Source organism: Lepus europaeus, chromosome 5 (assembly GCF_033115175.1).
Source record: "Lepus europaeus isolate LE1 chromosome 5, mLepTim1.pri, whole genome shotgun sequence".
In the NCBI taxonomy this organism is placed as follows: Eukaryota; Metazoa; Chordata; class Mammalia; order Lagomorpha; family Leporidae; genus Lepus; species Lepus europaeus.
In genome coordinates, this window is record NC_084831.1 from 66,726,486 (window position 1) to 66,744,358 (window position 17,873).

At 36.7% G+C, this 17,873-nt stretch overlaps 1 protein-coding gene across 3 annotated transcripts in view; it reads left to right on the forward strand.

The window, feature by feature from the left end:
* TNNI3K (TNNI3 interacting kinase) overlaps positions 1-17,873 on the forward strand; it is a 368,374-nt gene that overhangs the window by 19,480 nt on the left and 331,021 nt on the right. For 2 of the 3 annotated variants that reach the window (XM_062191544.1, XM_062191547.1), the window contains exon 5: positions 10,167-10,277. The exons of the other annotated variant lie outside the window; for it this stretch is intronic. In XM_062191544.1, coding sequence (XP_062047528.1) covers positions 10,167-10,277 — 111 coding nt within the window. The remainder of the gene's footprint in view (positions 1-10,166; positions 10,278-17,873) is intronic. 3 annotated transcript variants of the gene reach the window in all.

Here is a 17,873-nt window from a genome sequence, read left to right on the forward strand (position 1 = left end):
ACAGCAACATATACCTCCACTGAAATAATTCAGAAGTGCATATTCCCACTCCCTATCCCAGCCCTCTTTAACCAGTATATTAATCAGGATTTTCCAGGGAAAATTAACCATTAGAATCTGTCTGTCTGTCTATCTATCTTTCTATCTATTCATCCATCCATCTACTTATATCAATTGAGATAGATTCATTATATGAACTAGTTTATACAGTCATGAAGCTGAAAAACCCAGTGATCTTTCATCTTTATACAGAAGATCTAGAAGATCCACTAATGTGACTTGGTTCAAGTTCAAGGATTAAGAGTCAGGGAACCTGATGGTATCAATCTCAGTCTGACTCCAACATCCCAAGAACCAGGAACACTGATTTTGAGAGCAGAAGATACATATCTCATCTCAAGAAAAAGCAATTTTACCCTTTTTGCAAATTTTTGCTCTATTCCAGGTACTCAGCAGTTTGGTTGATGACAACTCATATTGTTCACAGTGCTCACTCTACCAATATAAATATAAATATATATATTTATGTTCATACTGTAATTTATATAAAATTTATATAAAATATAAATTTTATATTTATAATGCAATTATAATAACATGAAAGAATTGGAACCTATAGTTAGATTAGTGAACACCAAAGATCTTTTATCATGTACACTATAAAATTAACATCACAGAATATGCATATTTGTTTATAAAGTATCTATAGAAACAAAAATCACCAGATAATATTTACTCAAGGCAATAAAGACTCTTTGGAGAACAATCAATGTTGTAGTTTGTGAGTGTAAATCTATATTTCAAATATCTTTTAACAATAATATAATATTTTTCAGCTTTATTTAAAATATAATTATATTGGAAATTTGATATATAAAAGTGACATAAGTTAGTAACATATAAGAGCTGACTTCAAAATACTCATGCAAAATGGAATTGAAGGACACCTTTATTTTGTTGTAAAAATATTTTGAAATCCATCCATATTTTTATATAATATGAATTTCCCATGAACTTTTGGAAGTTTCTTTGTATGATCTGAGTTTTCTTCATAAGAGTCCTTTAAAGAAACATGTCTTGATGCAGTAAGTGCTCATCAACATGCAAACACAATTTTGCTTTTCTAGCACTACTCTATGCTCCTTCTAGTTTTATGAACATATATATATATATATATATGACAAAAATGGAAGGAAAATGCATAAATAATAATAGTGATTATATGATTATGATCATATTATAGGTTTTAAAATTTGATATTAAGATGTATAACTCCACTTAATTTGAACATATATTCTATAGTATATCTCCTTGTACTACGAAATGAAGAAAAAAATAAGAAATTATTCTTAGTCCTCCTACATTCAGAGTTCCAAGTATTTATTTATTATTATGGTTATTGTATGTGACACATGACTAACTGAGACTTCCAGTATAAAATTACATGTGAAATATTAGAAACTTTATATATTTAAATAAAGAAATATAAAAGAATTTCTAATACTTTTCTTGCACATAACGAATCCTCTTAAAAGATTCCTGACATATTTACATTCCTTTTTAGGACACCTGTTATTAACAAATATCAAAATTGTACTCCTCATATGAAACAAAATATTAGGGGAAAAATTGAGACTTTTGATTTGGTGCAGAATGTCAAAAACGCTAAAGAATAAATGCCTATTGGATTATGTGATTTAAGCTTATATATGTATACTATGTTATATAGACAAGCCACTTAATGATATTTCTTTAGTGAATGATGAGTAGCACTTTGATTCATTGATTTTTTTTAGCATTTCAAATGATAAAAGCAGAAATTTAATGGCAATGATCATTTATTCTATCCTATAGATTTCACGAAGTAGTCATTGCATGTGTGTATTACAAAGGAGACTGACATGTACAGAGCAAAAATTGAATTCAAACCTCTATCTGCCAGATTCAGTAGGCCTCAGTTTCTTTTATGATACTGTAGCTATCTGTTTTCTATCAGTTGTGATTCATAACCTGGAAACATGTATCCTTTTTCCTTACCTTTTCTTCCTCTTTGGTACTTTTATTTGATTGCTAAATTGAATTTTTTATGCTATCCTAAAATCCAGGACGCTGGTAATGTGTTTCATAGTTTCTAAATTCTCTGTTTAATTTAGTTAGACCAAAGCCCTTCAGTCGGCTCTACTGACGTTTTGGGTTGGATAATTCCTTGTTGTGGAAGGGTGTCCTATGCGTTCTAAAATGTCAGTCATCTTTGCTTCTGTCCTCTAGAAGACAGTGTCCACTACCATCCTTCCCAGCTGTAACAGCCAAAAACATGTCTCCACACATTGCCCCTATGGGACAAAACCACTCCCTGCTGTGAATCAATGAGTCCTAGGATAGCTTTGTGGGTGATCTTGTACCTGGCTGGGAGCCTGCCCATGCAGGGGGTTAGCCTGACTGTTTGCAGGCAGCAGGAACCCCCGCTGCCATTCAGGTAAACTGCCCCTGGGTGTGGCCCAGGCCCATCAGGAAGGCTACCACAGCCTATGTGACCTTCAATCTGATTGGGGAAGCATAGCAGCACCAATATGGGCTTTATCCTATAGAATTAGTGTTGCCCTGAATTAGCTATGTCCCCACTGCCTGCCCTTTAAAAGGTGTGCTGATCATTAATAAATAGACATGTTCACCGAAACTTGTCTCCAGTGCTTCTCGTGGAAGAATGCTATTGTCCCACCATCCCGGCAGTGTGGGCCTCACAGGATGAGTCCGCATAGCTTAAAAGATTCCTTAACTTAAATTATTTTAAAATCCAACTTAACTTTATATTTGAAACAAGTAAAATACCTGATTACATACTGAATTGTTCCTAAATGGAAATTTATCAAGATGGAAGTAAAAATCTTTGAAAGATAACAAAATCTAAATAAAAAAATTAAAAAAACAACTAAAATCACTTTTGCATGTTTAACTAGATTCCTTAAAACATTGTTTTATACTAGTTCTTTGTTTAGTCAATTGTAGAAAATTATACTCAAAATTAGAACAATATTTGAGAATAAAAAGATAACAGGAGGTTAAGATGCTAATTGTTTTTACATTAAACAACAATATTTCCTGGAGAACCTGTTCTTATTTTTCCCAAGTCTGGATTGGATACTTCACCAGTGTTCTCTCTTATCATGTGGAATTTATTTTATCAGATTGTGTGTGATATCATATTTCTGGATTACATCTATGTATCTTCCTTAAGATTAGGGATCACATTCTTACATTTCTTCAAAAGTGTGGCAGTATTGAATGACAGTATCAGATCATATGACAGATGATAAGAACTATTACTAAAACAAACCTCAACAGGAAGTGGCAGAGACTGTGGCAGGTTAAGAACTTATGCCTGATGAAAAGGATTCATCTGTTTTTGAACAATTAGAATTTAACAGACATCAAGAGAACACAATAGATTACTTTAACACATTGCTTTAACAGAGCATTAGAGTTTAATTCTATGTCAAAGATAAATTGAGCTTCCTGTGATCTTTTGCTGTGAGGTTTCCTTCCTTTACCTTCTTTCATATTGGTGACCATGTTTCTGTGTTTCTGTGTGTAACACATCTTTAAGCATCTTTTGCAGGGCAGGACGAGTGGCAGAGATCTTTCATTTAGGTCTTCTTCTTTTTTTTTTTTTCCAGGATGTCTTGGCTTTCCATGCCTACAATACTCTCATGGGCTCTTCAGCCAGATCCGAATGCCTTAAGGGCTGATTCTGAGGCCAGAGTGCTATTTAGGACATCTGCCATTCTATGAGTCTGCTGTGTCTCCCACTTCCCATGTTGGATCGTTCTCTCCCTTTTTTATTCTATCAGTTAGTATTAGCAGACACTAGTCTTGTTTGTGTGATCCCTTCAACTCTTAGACCTATCAATGTGATCAATTGTGAACTGAAAGTGATCACTTGGACTAGTGAGATGGCATTGGTACATGCCACCTTGATGGGATTGTATTGGAATCCCCTGGCACGTTTCTAACTCCACCATTTGGGGCAAGTCCAATTGAGCATGTCCCAAACTGTACATCTCCTCCCTCTCTTTTTCCCACTCTTACATTTAACAGGGATCACTTTTCAGTTAAAATTTAAACACCTAAGAATAATTGTGTGTTAATTACAGAGTTCAACCACTAGTACTAGAACAAAAAAAAAAAACACTAAAATGGATAAAGATTTACATTGTACATCAACAGTCAGGACAAGAGCTGATCAAGTCACTGTTTCTCATAGTGTCCAATTCACTTCAACAGGTTTCCCCTTTGGTGCTCAGTTAATTGTCGCCGATCAGGGAAAACAAATGATATTTGTCTCTTTGGGACTGGCTTAATTCACTCAGCATGATGTTTTCCAGATTCCTCCATCTTGTTGCAAATGACCAGATTTCATTGTTTTTGACTGCTGTATAGTATTATATAGAGTACATGTCTCATAATTTCTTTATCCAGTCTACTATTGATTGGCATTTGTATTGATTCCAGGTCTTAGCTATTGTGAATTGAGCTGCAATAAGATTTAATTAATTTTTAAAATATATATAAAATGACAATAGCATATCTGTGCTGTCTGCTCTATCTTACACCTTAAACAAAAACCAACTCAAAATGGATCATGGATCTAAATCTACAAACTGATACCATCAAATTGCTAGTAGAGGACATTGGGGGAACACATGGAAAAGTGCTCAGGAACCATAGCCATCAGGAAAATGCAATTCAATACCACAATGAGGTTTACCTTACCCCAGTTAGAACGGTTCTCATACAGCAATCAGCAAACAACAAATGCTGCCAAGGAAGTGCAGACGGTACCCTAATCCGCTGCTAGTGGGAATGTAAACTATTACAGCCATTGTGGAAGTAAGTATGGAGGTATCTTGAAAGCTGAAAATAGATATACAATTTGACCCAGCCATCCCACTCTTGGGAATTTACCCAAGGGAAATGAAATAAGTATATGAAAGAATTATCTGTACCCCTATGTTTATTGCAGCTCAACTCACAATAACTAAGATATGGAATCAATCCAGATGTCCATCAGCTGAAGACTGGATAAAGATATAATGCCATATATATAGAATGTGGAGTACTATATTCTATAAAAAGAAGGAAATCCTGTGTTTTGAAACAAAATGAATACAACTGGAAACCATTATTCTTAGTGAAATAAGCCAGTCCTGAAAAGACGAATATCATATATTTCCTTTGATTGGTGATAACTAATAGAATACCAAAAGTGTAATGTATAGGATTGAAATTGACATCTTGAGCTTTGATGATTATTTAGAGCCCTTGTATCTACTGTTGAGGAAAAGTGCATTTTTCTGTTTACTATTTGTTGAAATCTTAGTGAAGCATTAATCTAAGCAAAGTGTATCACTATCAAAATTAAGAGAGGGAATAAGAGAAGAAGGCAGAGAAGGGATGGGAATATGGGCAGGAAGGAAAGTGGGATGGGAAGTATTGCCATGCTCCTAAATCTGTATGTATGAAATATATGAAATTTGTATACCTTCAATAAATTTATAAAAAGCCAATCACAGAGCTAGCAACAAAGCAGCATATTATAGTTTTAAGAGTTTTATGGGTAGTACAAAGTTGGGGTTGTTACCATTACAAAATGTTTCCACAATATACATAGGCTTTAGGAGGTCTGTTCTACCCCCAAACCTATTTCTTATAGTATTCAGTAAATTATATTAAAATAAATCAGAGGTCAAATTTAAAAAATCCAACCGAGGTATGAAAAGATAATGTATTTATAAATAGAATAAATTGCTTAGGTGCATGTGTTATAGTATACTTTCTGTTGAATTCCACAAATGTTTACTAAATAAGGAGGAAATGTAAAGATACTTGAGTACAAGATCAATGTGTTTTACTGGAATCTGCCTGAAATAAATATTTTATATACTCCATTATTTACATATACACTTTAATTTACCATAGTATAGTGCTTGTAGGTAGGCATGTATTAATAAATATTTGCTGAAAGAAAGAGTACCCATCTTCTATTGATTGATGTGAGTTCTTTATACGTTAAATATATAAACCACTAGTCAGTTTTATATCTTGTGAATATTTGTCCAATTTGTCACTTATCCTGTAACATTGTGATTTTAACATTTTAAGTTGCTGAAATCTATCTCTCTGTATTTAAATTTTTACGAACCTACCATGAAGAATGTTTTAATGCCATAATTTTTCTATTTATCTCAGAGGCTGCTTATGCCTTTATCTCTATCAATTAAAAATGAAAGGTTATTGATAAAGTTAGTGTTAATATCTTTGCATTGTTTCATTTGGAGGAGTCCTTAATCTTTAATAACCTATCCATATTTAAGCTAGTAGGCATTCCTAATGTCCATTTTACTGGCACAGAGTTTTCCATTCATTTCCTTTAATTGTTTCAGTAGTTATCTAGTGAAGCAAAGGAAATGACATTATGGAGAGGAGGTAAAGAGATGAAGGAGAAAGAGGGGCTAGGTGATTAAATCAGATCATCATCCTATCTGGGAGTTTCCATTGAAGGCTACACTGAGTCCAGACTCCTATGTTCAATTAAGGTCTGTTGGGATTCCTATGCCAGGTACCTTTAAGTGTTTCGCATGTATTATCACAGCAGTCACAAGGTGGATACAGTTATTATTTCCCTTATACATGATTAAGGAAATCAGTAAAACGGAGTTATAAAAGTTTCCCCAGCTCACACAGTCACACACAAGGGAAAAATATACAACCTTCCCTGTCACCACTACCGTGGCCTTCAGGGCCCGCCAATACAAAAACCTGACTCTATTTTGAGAAATAATTGTACGTTCCTGTTTTTAACCATTTATTAAACACTCACCTTGTTTCTGTTCTTCTAACACTGTGATAGCTATTTTTTCTTTTTAAAGATTTATTTATTTATTCATTTATCTGAAAGGCAGAGTAACAGAGAGAGGGAGAGGGGAAAGACAGGGAGAAAGAGAGAGAGAAAGAGAGAGAGAGAGAGAGAGAGAGAGAGAGAGAGAAATTTCATATCTGCTAATTAACTGCTGGGCAAAGGCAGGTACTCAGACTCCATCCTGATCTCCCACATGTGTGGCAGGGCCCAGGTACTTGAGCCATCTCCTACTGCCTTCCCAGGTACATTAGCAGAAAGCTGGATCAGAAGCAGAGTAGCTAGGACGTGCTTCAGCACTCCAATGTGGAATGCCAGCATCAATGGCTTAACTCGCTGTGCTGGACTCGTCTTTGTCCTTTAATGCTTGTCTTTGAAATTATGGCTTGAATATCTGCTTTGTGGCATTTATTGTTTATCTTAAAATTCATCTATTCAGTAAAGTTTCCCCTGGTTATCCACTTTAATGTAGCTACTTAATCATTTTGCCTGTTTATCTCCTACTCTTTGGTGCTTTATTCTATAATATAGCCTTTTCTGATTATTTTTTGTGTCTCTCAATGCACACAAATCCAATAAAGGATAGCTCCATGAGACCAGCAATTTGACTGTCTTACTGTGGTGTCCCCACTACTCACAACAATGTCTGTTACACCATATGTGCGCAATAAGTATTACTTTTTCATATAAGGTCTATTGAAAAGGGAAATGGTGTGATCAAAACTGGGTGTAGGAATATTTGTCTGACAATAGTGTGGACAATGGCCACATTGAGAAATGACATGTCAAGGAGACTAGTTAGGAAGCTAAGTAATTTGATGGATGGTGTTGGAAGTAAAGAGAAGATTTGTGAGAATTATCAATGGAATTCTGAAACTGACTGAGTTAAAAGGACTTTAAGCCACTTGGAACAAGAACGTGTCATTAATATAAATAAGGAAATGACAACTCAGGCTGGGAAAATTATGAATGGTATTTACAAAAGCAATTTTGAACTTGAGGTGCTATTGGTAGGCAAAGTATATGGAATTCTAATTTGGCAGAGAAATCAAAACCAAAGATGAAGTTGTCAGGTTGTGTTGGAATTACCAAAGGTGGCATTTAGAATGAGAAAGTGTTGTAGGGCTAAGCTCCAAAATAATAAACATTTAGGAGACAAAAAGAAAGAAGAGAAATGAAGTGAACTAGGAATATGTGGTTTTATGAAAACAAAAAAGTTTTCAACAAGAAAGGAATAATCCAACTATAGAGATGAGTAGGATGATCATAAAATGAAATGGATTTGGTAAGTAGTTTACCTTCTGATGCTGAAGAGGTGATTTTAGGAGAATGGCATGGTCCTTAATGCCCTGAGTGGAAGAAACACATGGTGACTTCTCTTGATAACATGAGGCCAAAAGGAGAGGGGAGCAGATATCTTAGTATGGGGTGACATGAAACAAAGCAAGGCTAATTAACATGTGTTATGAATTCAGTTGAGATTGATGTGAGACATCTAACCAATGATAATTAAAGAAATGATGTGAGAACTGTCAGTAGTATCAATAGCATTTTTCTAGAAGTTTGGAAAGGGAGAGACAAGGATAGAATCAAGTTATAGGGTGGGAAGAAGGAGCCCATTCAGAATGTAAAGATTCAATTTCTTTTAACTTTTTTTGTAAATCAGGTGGATAGAGGAGACTAGCACTAGTTCAAGTACTAGCTGATCTATTTCCAATCCAGCTCCCTGCATTGCACTTGGGAAGGCAGCAGAAAATGGACCAAAAGCTTGGGTCCCTGAAACCAATGTGAGAAAGTCAGATGGACTTCCAGGCTCCTGGCTTGGATTAGGCCCAACCCTGCCTGGCTGTTGTAGCCATTTTTGGAGTGAACTAGTAAATGAAAGAGCTCTCATTTGCTCTTTCTTTCTCTCTCTCTCTCTCTCTCTCTCTCTCTCTCTCTCTCTCTCTCTTTCTTTTTCTATCTCTCCTTCTGTCTCTACAATGCTGTCTTTCAAATACATAAATAAATCTTTAAAAAAAATGGGGAGATATTAGGGAGCCCTTGGACCTTTTCATTATGAAAAGGAAGGAAGGAATGATAGAAGGAAAAAGTAAGCGCGGCCAGAAGGAAGAAACAAAGAATTAAATCAAGCTTTATTTTTAATGGACAATTTTTTCACCAACAATTTTTGAAATTATTGATATATAATACATTTCAATGGTCTATTCCATTAAGATTTTACTTTCTTGCCAATGTGCATTGATGGACCAAGAATTATAGGAGTTTTAATTTGAATTTTCCCTTTTAAGGACAGTGTTATACATTGAGAATTTTGCATCCCTTTCCACATATGGGGTTTTATGAAGTTGTGACCTTTGACATCATTCTTTTAAGTGTTCTAATTATAAAATAATGATTTAAATGATTTTGTAAGATTGTAAGACTTAATTTTCATTTTTCTTTTTTACTGTTTATTGATAAATAAATATTCTTGGATTAATAAGTTATTTACATAATGAAATTCAATGCATGTTAATTGCTATTGATATTATATTTTTCATGTCTCTTCAAGACATAAATACAGTAAAAATAATATGAAGTAAGAATTACTTTGATTACTGCATAAATTATTAAGACTTGAAGGATCAAGTTTGAATAAAGAGTGGTTCAAACTTTTTCACTGTGGTTCAAACATTTTTACTGTTAAAATGAATCAAAAATATATTACTAATTAATTATGCCTAGGGCCCATGATAGTATGTATTCTAAAAGATGCAATTACTGAGCTACCAGGAAACAGTCTACTGAGCTATAATTTATTCAATAATTGGTTCATATTATTCTTAGATGTTATGTTTCTTTGCATCTCTAAAAAACAAAACAAAAAAAACATTTTCAAACTACTTCTATAAATTCCTGACTTCTTTTAGGTTTAATGTTAGTTTCTGGAGAAAGTCTATTTATTGGAGTGACCTATATCAAATTGGCTTGGGTTTGCGAGAGCTCCACCATAGGTAAATGTCCTTTCTGCTTTTTCATGATCAAGTGGTAGAAGATTGACTGGAACTGCACAGGTCTGTCATTTGGTCTTACATTTCAACCATCTGAGAGGTGCTCTCTGCTATCTAATGTGCTCTTCTGCCAGAAATCACACTTAGGTTTTCTTTGAGCACCTAAACTGGCTGACAGTCAGGAATCAATATATCCTGTTGCACAGCTTTCGAACCTGCTATTAGTAGAAAAGTAACACTAAAGATGTGTTTCCTTACAGGATAGTGCAGAATTAATCACTTCGCTGCTTCACAGTGGAGCTGATATACAGCAAGTTGGGTATGGTGGCCTCACTGCCCTTCACATTGCTACTATAACTGGTCACCTAGAGGTAAGTCACACCTTTGTCACCTGTGAAAATAAGTTACCTACCTCTTGATACTTGTTCTCAACTATTTTCAGATCTAGCTTTTGAGATTCTAGGAGTTGGTTTATTTTTTAGCGACTGAACACATTCGTTTCTTTTATGGTAAAATTAAGCTATATAAACATAATTTTGTAACAATGTAATCAAACATCATTAACGTAAAGATGACTGAATATAAATATCTGTGGAAAGTCTTCATCTTTCTGTTCATTTATGTGAGCTCATTATGTGTTAAATTTATAAGCCACCTGTCAGTTTTATATATTGTGAAGATTTCTCCAATTTGTCACTTAGCTTATAATATTATGATGTTAACACTTTAATTTTCTCAAGCCTATCATATTTCTCCTGTGTTTTAAAAAATATTATGCTTAAAAAGACCTTTCCCACTTCTGCTTTTAAATTTCTGTCATTACCAGGAAAAATGTTTTAATATGACATCTTTCTCAATTATCTCAGAAAGTACTCATGTCCTTATCCCTCTCCATTTGAAACGAAAGGTAAAATTAGAGTTGAATCCTGTGACTAGTCTTTTCTGGAATTCTCAGTCCCTGCAGCCGAACCATGGTTAAGCTAATGGACAATTCCTAATTTCTAGTGTATTGGCACAGTTTTCTAGGCTTTTTCTTTGATTATCTCTTTAGCTATTTAGTAAAACAGAGAAAGTGCCTCTCTTTGTCTGCCTCTCAAAAAATTAAGTAATTTTTTTAAAAGAACACAGGATTTAGAATAAACAGCTCAGTTTTCACAACTTTCTGTATTATCCTTGGGGAAGTTTCTGAATCTCATGACATCTCTGTTTTCTTCATTTATAAAACAGTAATACTAATAGATTTATTTCAATTACTAAATTGGGTCATACATGCAATTTGCAGATTGCTTCATTCAGAGTAAAGACCGAATACGAGATCACTCACTTATATATTACTTGTGTAAATATTTATCAAGTACATATTATGCAACAGCTACTGTTCTAGTACTGGGATGACAAGCAAGAATGACAGGCAAAATCTCCATTTTTGTGGAGTATAGTTGTAAAGAATGAAAAAGAAAATAATATGTCATATGATGCTAATTAGTAGTAACACTATGCAAATAATAGAGTGGGGTAAAAAGAAATTAGAATAATAGAGAAAGAGAAGTAGGCACTATTTTAAACAAGCTATATACATGACAATAAAGCAAAATGGCAGCTGAGTAAGATGCTCTGGTGACCACCTGCCCTCAGAGACACCAACTTGAACAGTTGTTAATACTCCAACCGACCCTCAGCGATGCTACAGAAGCCAGGTGAGACTCCACAGTACCTGATTATAAAAGATAATCAGGGGCCGGCGCCGTGGCTTAACAGGCTAATCCTCCGCCTTGCGGTGCCGGCACACCGGGTTCTAGTCCCGGTCGGGGCGCCGGATTCTATCCCGGTTGCCCCTCTTCCAGGCCAGCTCTCTGCTATGGCCCGGGAGTTCAGTGGAGGATGGCCCAAGTGTTTGGGCCCTGCACCCGCATGGGAGACCAGGAGAAGCACCTGGCTCCTGGCTTCGGATCAGCGCGGTGCGCCGGCCTTGGCGGCCATGGGAGGGTGAACCAACGGCAAAAGGAAGACCTTTCTCTCTGTCTCTCTCTCTCACTATCCACTCTGCCTGTCAAAAAAAAAAATAAATAAATAAATAAATAAATAATTTTTAAAAAAAGATAATCAGAAGACTCACATTGAATGAAGTGGAAAGGAAAGAGTTGCTTCCATCACCCCTCCCTGCACCAACCTAAGTAGCTCAGTGTGGAAAGAGACACTTCTTGCTTCAGGAAGAGAGAGGCAATTAAGCTCAGTACTTAGACTTCAATCTCAATGTAACGTACACTGCAATAAAATTCAAAGTTGTACAAGGCCCCACAGCCCTTGCTCCCAGGCTCAAACTTACAGACTGAGTTTTTGGACACTTTATAGCTAGGCAACCAGGTGATTGCTTCCACCACTGCTCCCAAACCTGTGACATAAAGTGGAGCTGTTTTGAAGTAGAACAGGAAAAGGATCTTAGAACCTCACTTAGCCATGAGAGTATTTTAGGCATGGAAAGCCAAGACACTCGGGGGGGAGGGGGGAAGAAGACCTAAATGAAAGATCTCTGAGAGTGAGATCCCAGTGGAAAGAACGGGCCATCAAAGAAGGAGGTACCTTTCTCTGAAGGGAGGAGAGAACTTCCACTTTGACTATGACCTTGTCTAAATATGATCAGTCGGCGAACTCAAGGCTTCCATAGCCTTGACAACTCATGACAAGAGCCAAGGGTGATTACTGACGCCAAAAACTAGAGTGTCAATTTGTTAAGTCAACAACAGGAGTCACTGTGCACTTACTCCTCATGTAGGATCTCTGTCCTTAATGTGATGTACATTGTGATTTAATGATATAACTAGTACTCAAACAGTATTTTTCACTTTGTGCTTCTGTGTGGGTACAAACTGTTGAAAGCTTTACTTAATATATGCTAAATTTATCTTCTTTATATAAAGAGAATTGAAAATGAATCTTAATGTGAATGGAAGGGGAGAGAGAGTGGGAGAGGGGAGGGTTGCGGGTGGGAGTGAAGTTATTGTGGTTGGGGGGGAGGCATTGTGATCCAAAAGCTGTACTTTGGAAATTTATATTCATTAAATAAAAGTTAAAATAAAATAAAAAACAACAACAACAAAAAAAAAAAGAAATTGACATCATTATCACATTAAAGTAACTCATAATTTAAAAAAAAAAAAAAAAGAACCTCACTTAGACTCAAAGTTGGAGATTTCTGCTGTGACATCTAGAACCTGACAAAACTCAAAGTCCCCAGGCCCGGGCTCACAGATGGATACCCTGGATTTGTCACATTGTCAGGTGGAGACCTGCTCTCTGGTGGTACAAACTCATTTTGATGTGTATCAGTACCAGTGTCAAGCTGGACTGCCAAGCATCTGCAAGACTTCTTAGAGCCTGATCACTGTGAGATGCTGGTTTGACATAGCCCTGTGCTGATCTGGGTTGGACAAGAGATTGCATTCATCACCTTTCCTCCATCCTTGTGTTGACAACAAGGAGCCACAGGACTGTATCTGGAGATTCAGTGCTATAGTCTGGTAAGCTAACAATAGGTACATCCTAACTCTCCTCAGTGCCAGTGATCAGAGCCTCTAAACTTTCCCCAGTCTTAGGCAGAGACTTGCATCCTAGTGAGACAGACTTACTTCAGCATTATTCATTGCAAGCCTCATGGCATCTCCCAAATTGCTCAGCAGCTAATAAAGGTGGGACCCAGATGTGACCAACCTATTACCTGCCTGTGTATTTAAGAGCTGCCTCTATCACCTTTCTGACAACCTTGGGCAAACATCAAGAAATCACAGGAATATTTTGAGACTCGATGCCAGATGGGTAAAACAAAAAAAAAAAAATTAAAAAAAAATCTGCAAGTCCCTGTTTCCAGGCCAGTGCTTGTCTAGAGAAAGCCTCTGGACCTACTTTGGTGCCAAGTTGCATTCCATGATAGTAATTGATCTGAATTATACCCCTGACAGCATCATCAGTGGCTGCTAGAAGTGTCATTGGAAAGTGAGTCCATCCAGAAACTTGCCAAATTCATTTTGAACAACACACTGCTGGGACAAATTAAGCTTGAAGAGTATTTGGACTCAAATGGTAAAAACACCAACAGCAAACCTGAGCAAACCATCTAGAGCTAACAAAGAAGTGTCCCTAGGATCAGAGAAAAGAAATAGACTGCTTATAACTTCTAGAAGGATAGCCACAAACAAAGCCAGTTAAATTATAGATTATAGAGTAAGATTATCATAACTAACCCATGAATACACAGAGGGATGCATGTCAAGAATTTACAGGAAAAGGGGCCAGCTCTATGGCACAATAGTATGCCACTTGTGCAGTGACAGCATCCCATATAGGTGCCAGCCTGAGTCTCACTGCTCCAATCCCAATCTAGCTCTCTGCTAATATGCCTGGGAAAGCACAGAAGATGGCCCAAGTGATTGGGCCATTGGACTCATATTGGGCCATTGAGGGAGTAAAGAGTAGATAGAAGATTTCTCTCTGTCTGACTCTCCCTCTCTGTTTCTGTAACTCTGATTTTCAAATAAATAAATCTTAAAAAAAAAAGAATTTTCAGAGAAGCTGCTGGCATTGTAGCATAGCTGGTTAAGCCTCCATTTGCAACACCAGTATCCCAAATCAGAGTAATGGTTTGAGTCCCAATTTTTCTGTTTCCAATCCAATTCTTCACAATGCATCTTGGGAAACAGCAAAAGACAGCCCAAGTGCTTGGATCTCTGCCACCAATGTGAGGCATACAGGCTCTTGAATTTAGCTTGGCCCAGCCCTGGTTGTTATAGGCACTTGGGGGTGAATCTATGGATTGGAGATATCTCTCCCTGTCTCTCCCTCTCTGACTATTGTTCTGTCTTTCAAATAAATTAAGAAATGTTTAGAAAAGCGGAATTTGCAGAGCACCATGACCTCATCCGAAGAACCAAATAAGGTACCAGAAATCAATCATCTAGGAAATGAAATTTTCCAAAGCTTAAATATTTTTAGTAAACTCAATGAACTCCAAAACAACACAGAGAAAATGTTAAATACTGTAACAATAACATTTGACAGAGAGGTGTAAATAATTAGCTTAAAATAAATTATAGGTCAGTGTGTAGCATAGTGAGTTTAGCTGCTGCCTCTGATCCAGCCATAGTAGCTGTTCTACTTCTAATGCAGCCCCTGCTAATGTGCCTGGGAAAGCAACAAAAGATGAGATCAGTTCTTGGGTCCCTGCCACCCCTGTGGGAGACCCAGATGGAAATTTATGGTCTTGACCTTGGTCTGGCCTAGCCCTGGTCTTTGTAGCCATTTGGGGAGTGAACCAGTGGATGGAAGATTTCCCTCTCTCTCTCACTCTTTTTCTTTCTCACTGTCTGTCCTGCTCTCTTTCCCTATCTCTATCACTCAGTCTTTCAGATAAATAAATATTTTAAAAAGTGGGAAATTGGTTAAAAATTCTACGCTTGAAAAGCAAACTAGTAAATTTAAAATATACTGGAAAGCATCAATAGCAGAACAGATCAAACAGAAGAAAGAATCAATGAGTTCAAAGACAACTATTTGACAACACACAAATGGAGGATAAAAAACAATTAGAGAAATTAAGAAAGTTTATAGGAATATTGGAACAACATGAGAAGAGCAAGTATCTGATTTTTGGAGATTAAATGGGAATTTGAAAACATCAAAGGGTTAGAAAGCATATTCAGTGAAATAATTACAGAAAACATCCCAAACCTAGAGAAAGATACAACTATACAGGATCAGGAAAGTCAAAGTCACCAGTCAAAATCAACCCAAACAAACTTAATGTAAGACATGTTATAGTCAATCAATAAAAAAATCTTTCCAAGGTTAAAGATTAATCAAGAATTCTCAAAGCTCTGTCCTTCTCCAAACCTGGGAAATTTTCTGCTAGTATCTCACTAAAAAGGCCTTCTAATCCTTTCTCCTTCTCCATGCCTTCAGGAACTCCTAGAACCCGAATGTTGGGTTTTTTAATAGTATCCTGTAGATTCCTGACAGTATTTTTTAGATTTCTGATTTCTTCTTCTTTTCTTTGATTTGACTGTTTCCTTTCCTGTTCTCTGTCTTCTAATTCCGATATTCTCTCTTCTGCTTCACCCATTCTGTTTTTAAGGCTCTCTAATGTGTTTGTCATTTGATCTATTGCGTTCTTCATTTCATTGTGGTTTTTTGTCACTATCACAGTTTCATGTTCTATTAGTTGTTTCATTTCATTTTGATTCCTCCTTAATATTTCATTTTCACAAGAGAGATTTTCTATCTTGTCCATTAAGGATTTCTGTAGTTCAAGAATTTGTTTTTGAGAACTTCTTAATGTTCTTATCAGTTTTTTGAGATCTGCTTCTTGCATTTCCTCTATCTCTTCATCTTCATAATCTTGGATTGGGGTGTCTTGTTCATTTGGGGGCATCATAGTGTCTTCCTGCTCTTGTTACCTCAGTTTCTACATTTGTTGTTTGGCATGTTGGAGATAATTTATGTTTTTTTTTTTTTTTTTGGCTGTGGTTTTTTTTCTCGTTATACTATGCCTCTAAGTGAGCTGTCTGCTTTGATTGATCCTTAGAGGCTGTGATGGGTGTGGCCAGAGAGCTCCGCTTGATTCTTCAGGTTTAAGGCTGTGCAAAAAGCAACTCACCCAGATTGTTCTCTCCCTTGCTCCTTGCTGGATTGCTTGCTCTCTCTCTCGCTTATTTTTTTTTTTTTTTTGACTCAGTTGGGAAGTTATTCGGCACATGTGAGTGGAATTGAGTGTAGTTGAAATCTGGCCTCTGTGAGTATTCATTTGATCTACCCCTGGGACCACACAAAGAGTTTATGCAGCCCTCAATGTGTTCTCAAGTTTCACCAAAGTTCCAAAGTTACTGAGTTTGTGAACTCATTGGCTTTACATATGTAAAATGGTGCCTGCTCTTTGTTTTGCTCTGTGAGTGAATAGAGAGGCCTCTGCTTCCCCCCACCCCAATGTCTCGGGTTTCTGACGTCTTTGTCTTACCTTCCCTTAGTTCCCGTGCTGGCGAGATTCTGCGGCTCGTCTCCCGCGGTTGGGTCTCCACGTGGTGGGCTCCCTGTAGGTCCTCTGTGTTACATCCCCTAGATCAGGAAGCGTTTCCTCTGCAGTTTTTTTCTTGATTCTTTTCTGGGAGGGACAGAGACATCCTAGTACAGGAAGCTCATAGAACCCCTAATAAACATGATCAAAAGAGATCCTCACCACGACACGTCGTAATCAAACTCACCACAGTGAAACACAAAGAAAAGATCCTAAAATGTGCAAGAGAGAAACGCCAGATTACTCTCAGAGGATCTCCAATTAGACTCACAGCTGACTTCTCATCAGAAACCCTACAAGCTAGGAGAGAATGGTGAGATATAGCCCAGGTACTAAGAGAGAAAAACTGCCAGCCCAGAATATTATATCCTGCAAAGCTCTCATTTGTGAATGAAGGTGAAATAAAGACCTTTCACAGCAAACAGAAATTGCAAGAATTTGTCGCCACTCGTCCAGCCCTGCAAAAGATGCTTAAAGATGTCTTACATACAGAAACACAGAAACACGGTAACCAATATGAAAGAAGGTAAAGGTAGGAAACCTCACAGCAAAAGATCACAGGAGTCTCAAACCATATATTAGAAAAAATCTTTAGCAAATGACAGGGCAAAGTTACTCCTTCTCAATAGTCACATTGAATGTTAATGGCTTGAACTCTCCAGTTAAAAGACACGGGTTGGCTGATTGGGTTAAGGAACAAAACCCATCTTTTTGCTGCTTACAAGAAACTCATCTTTCCAACAATGATGCATACAGACTGAAAGTGAAAGGCTGGAAAAATATATACCATGCCAACAGAAATGAAAAAAGAGTGGGCGTAGCCATCTTAATATCGGACAACATAAACTTTACCACAAAAACTGTCAGGAGAGACAAAGAGGGGCACTATGTAATGATTAAGGGATCC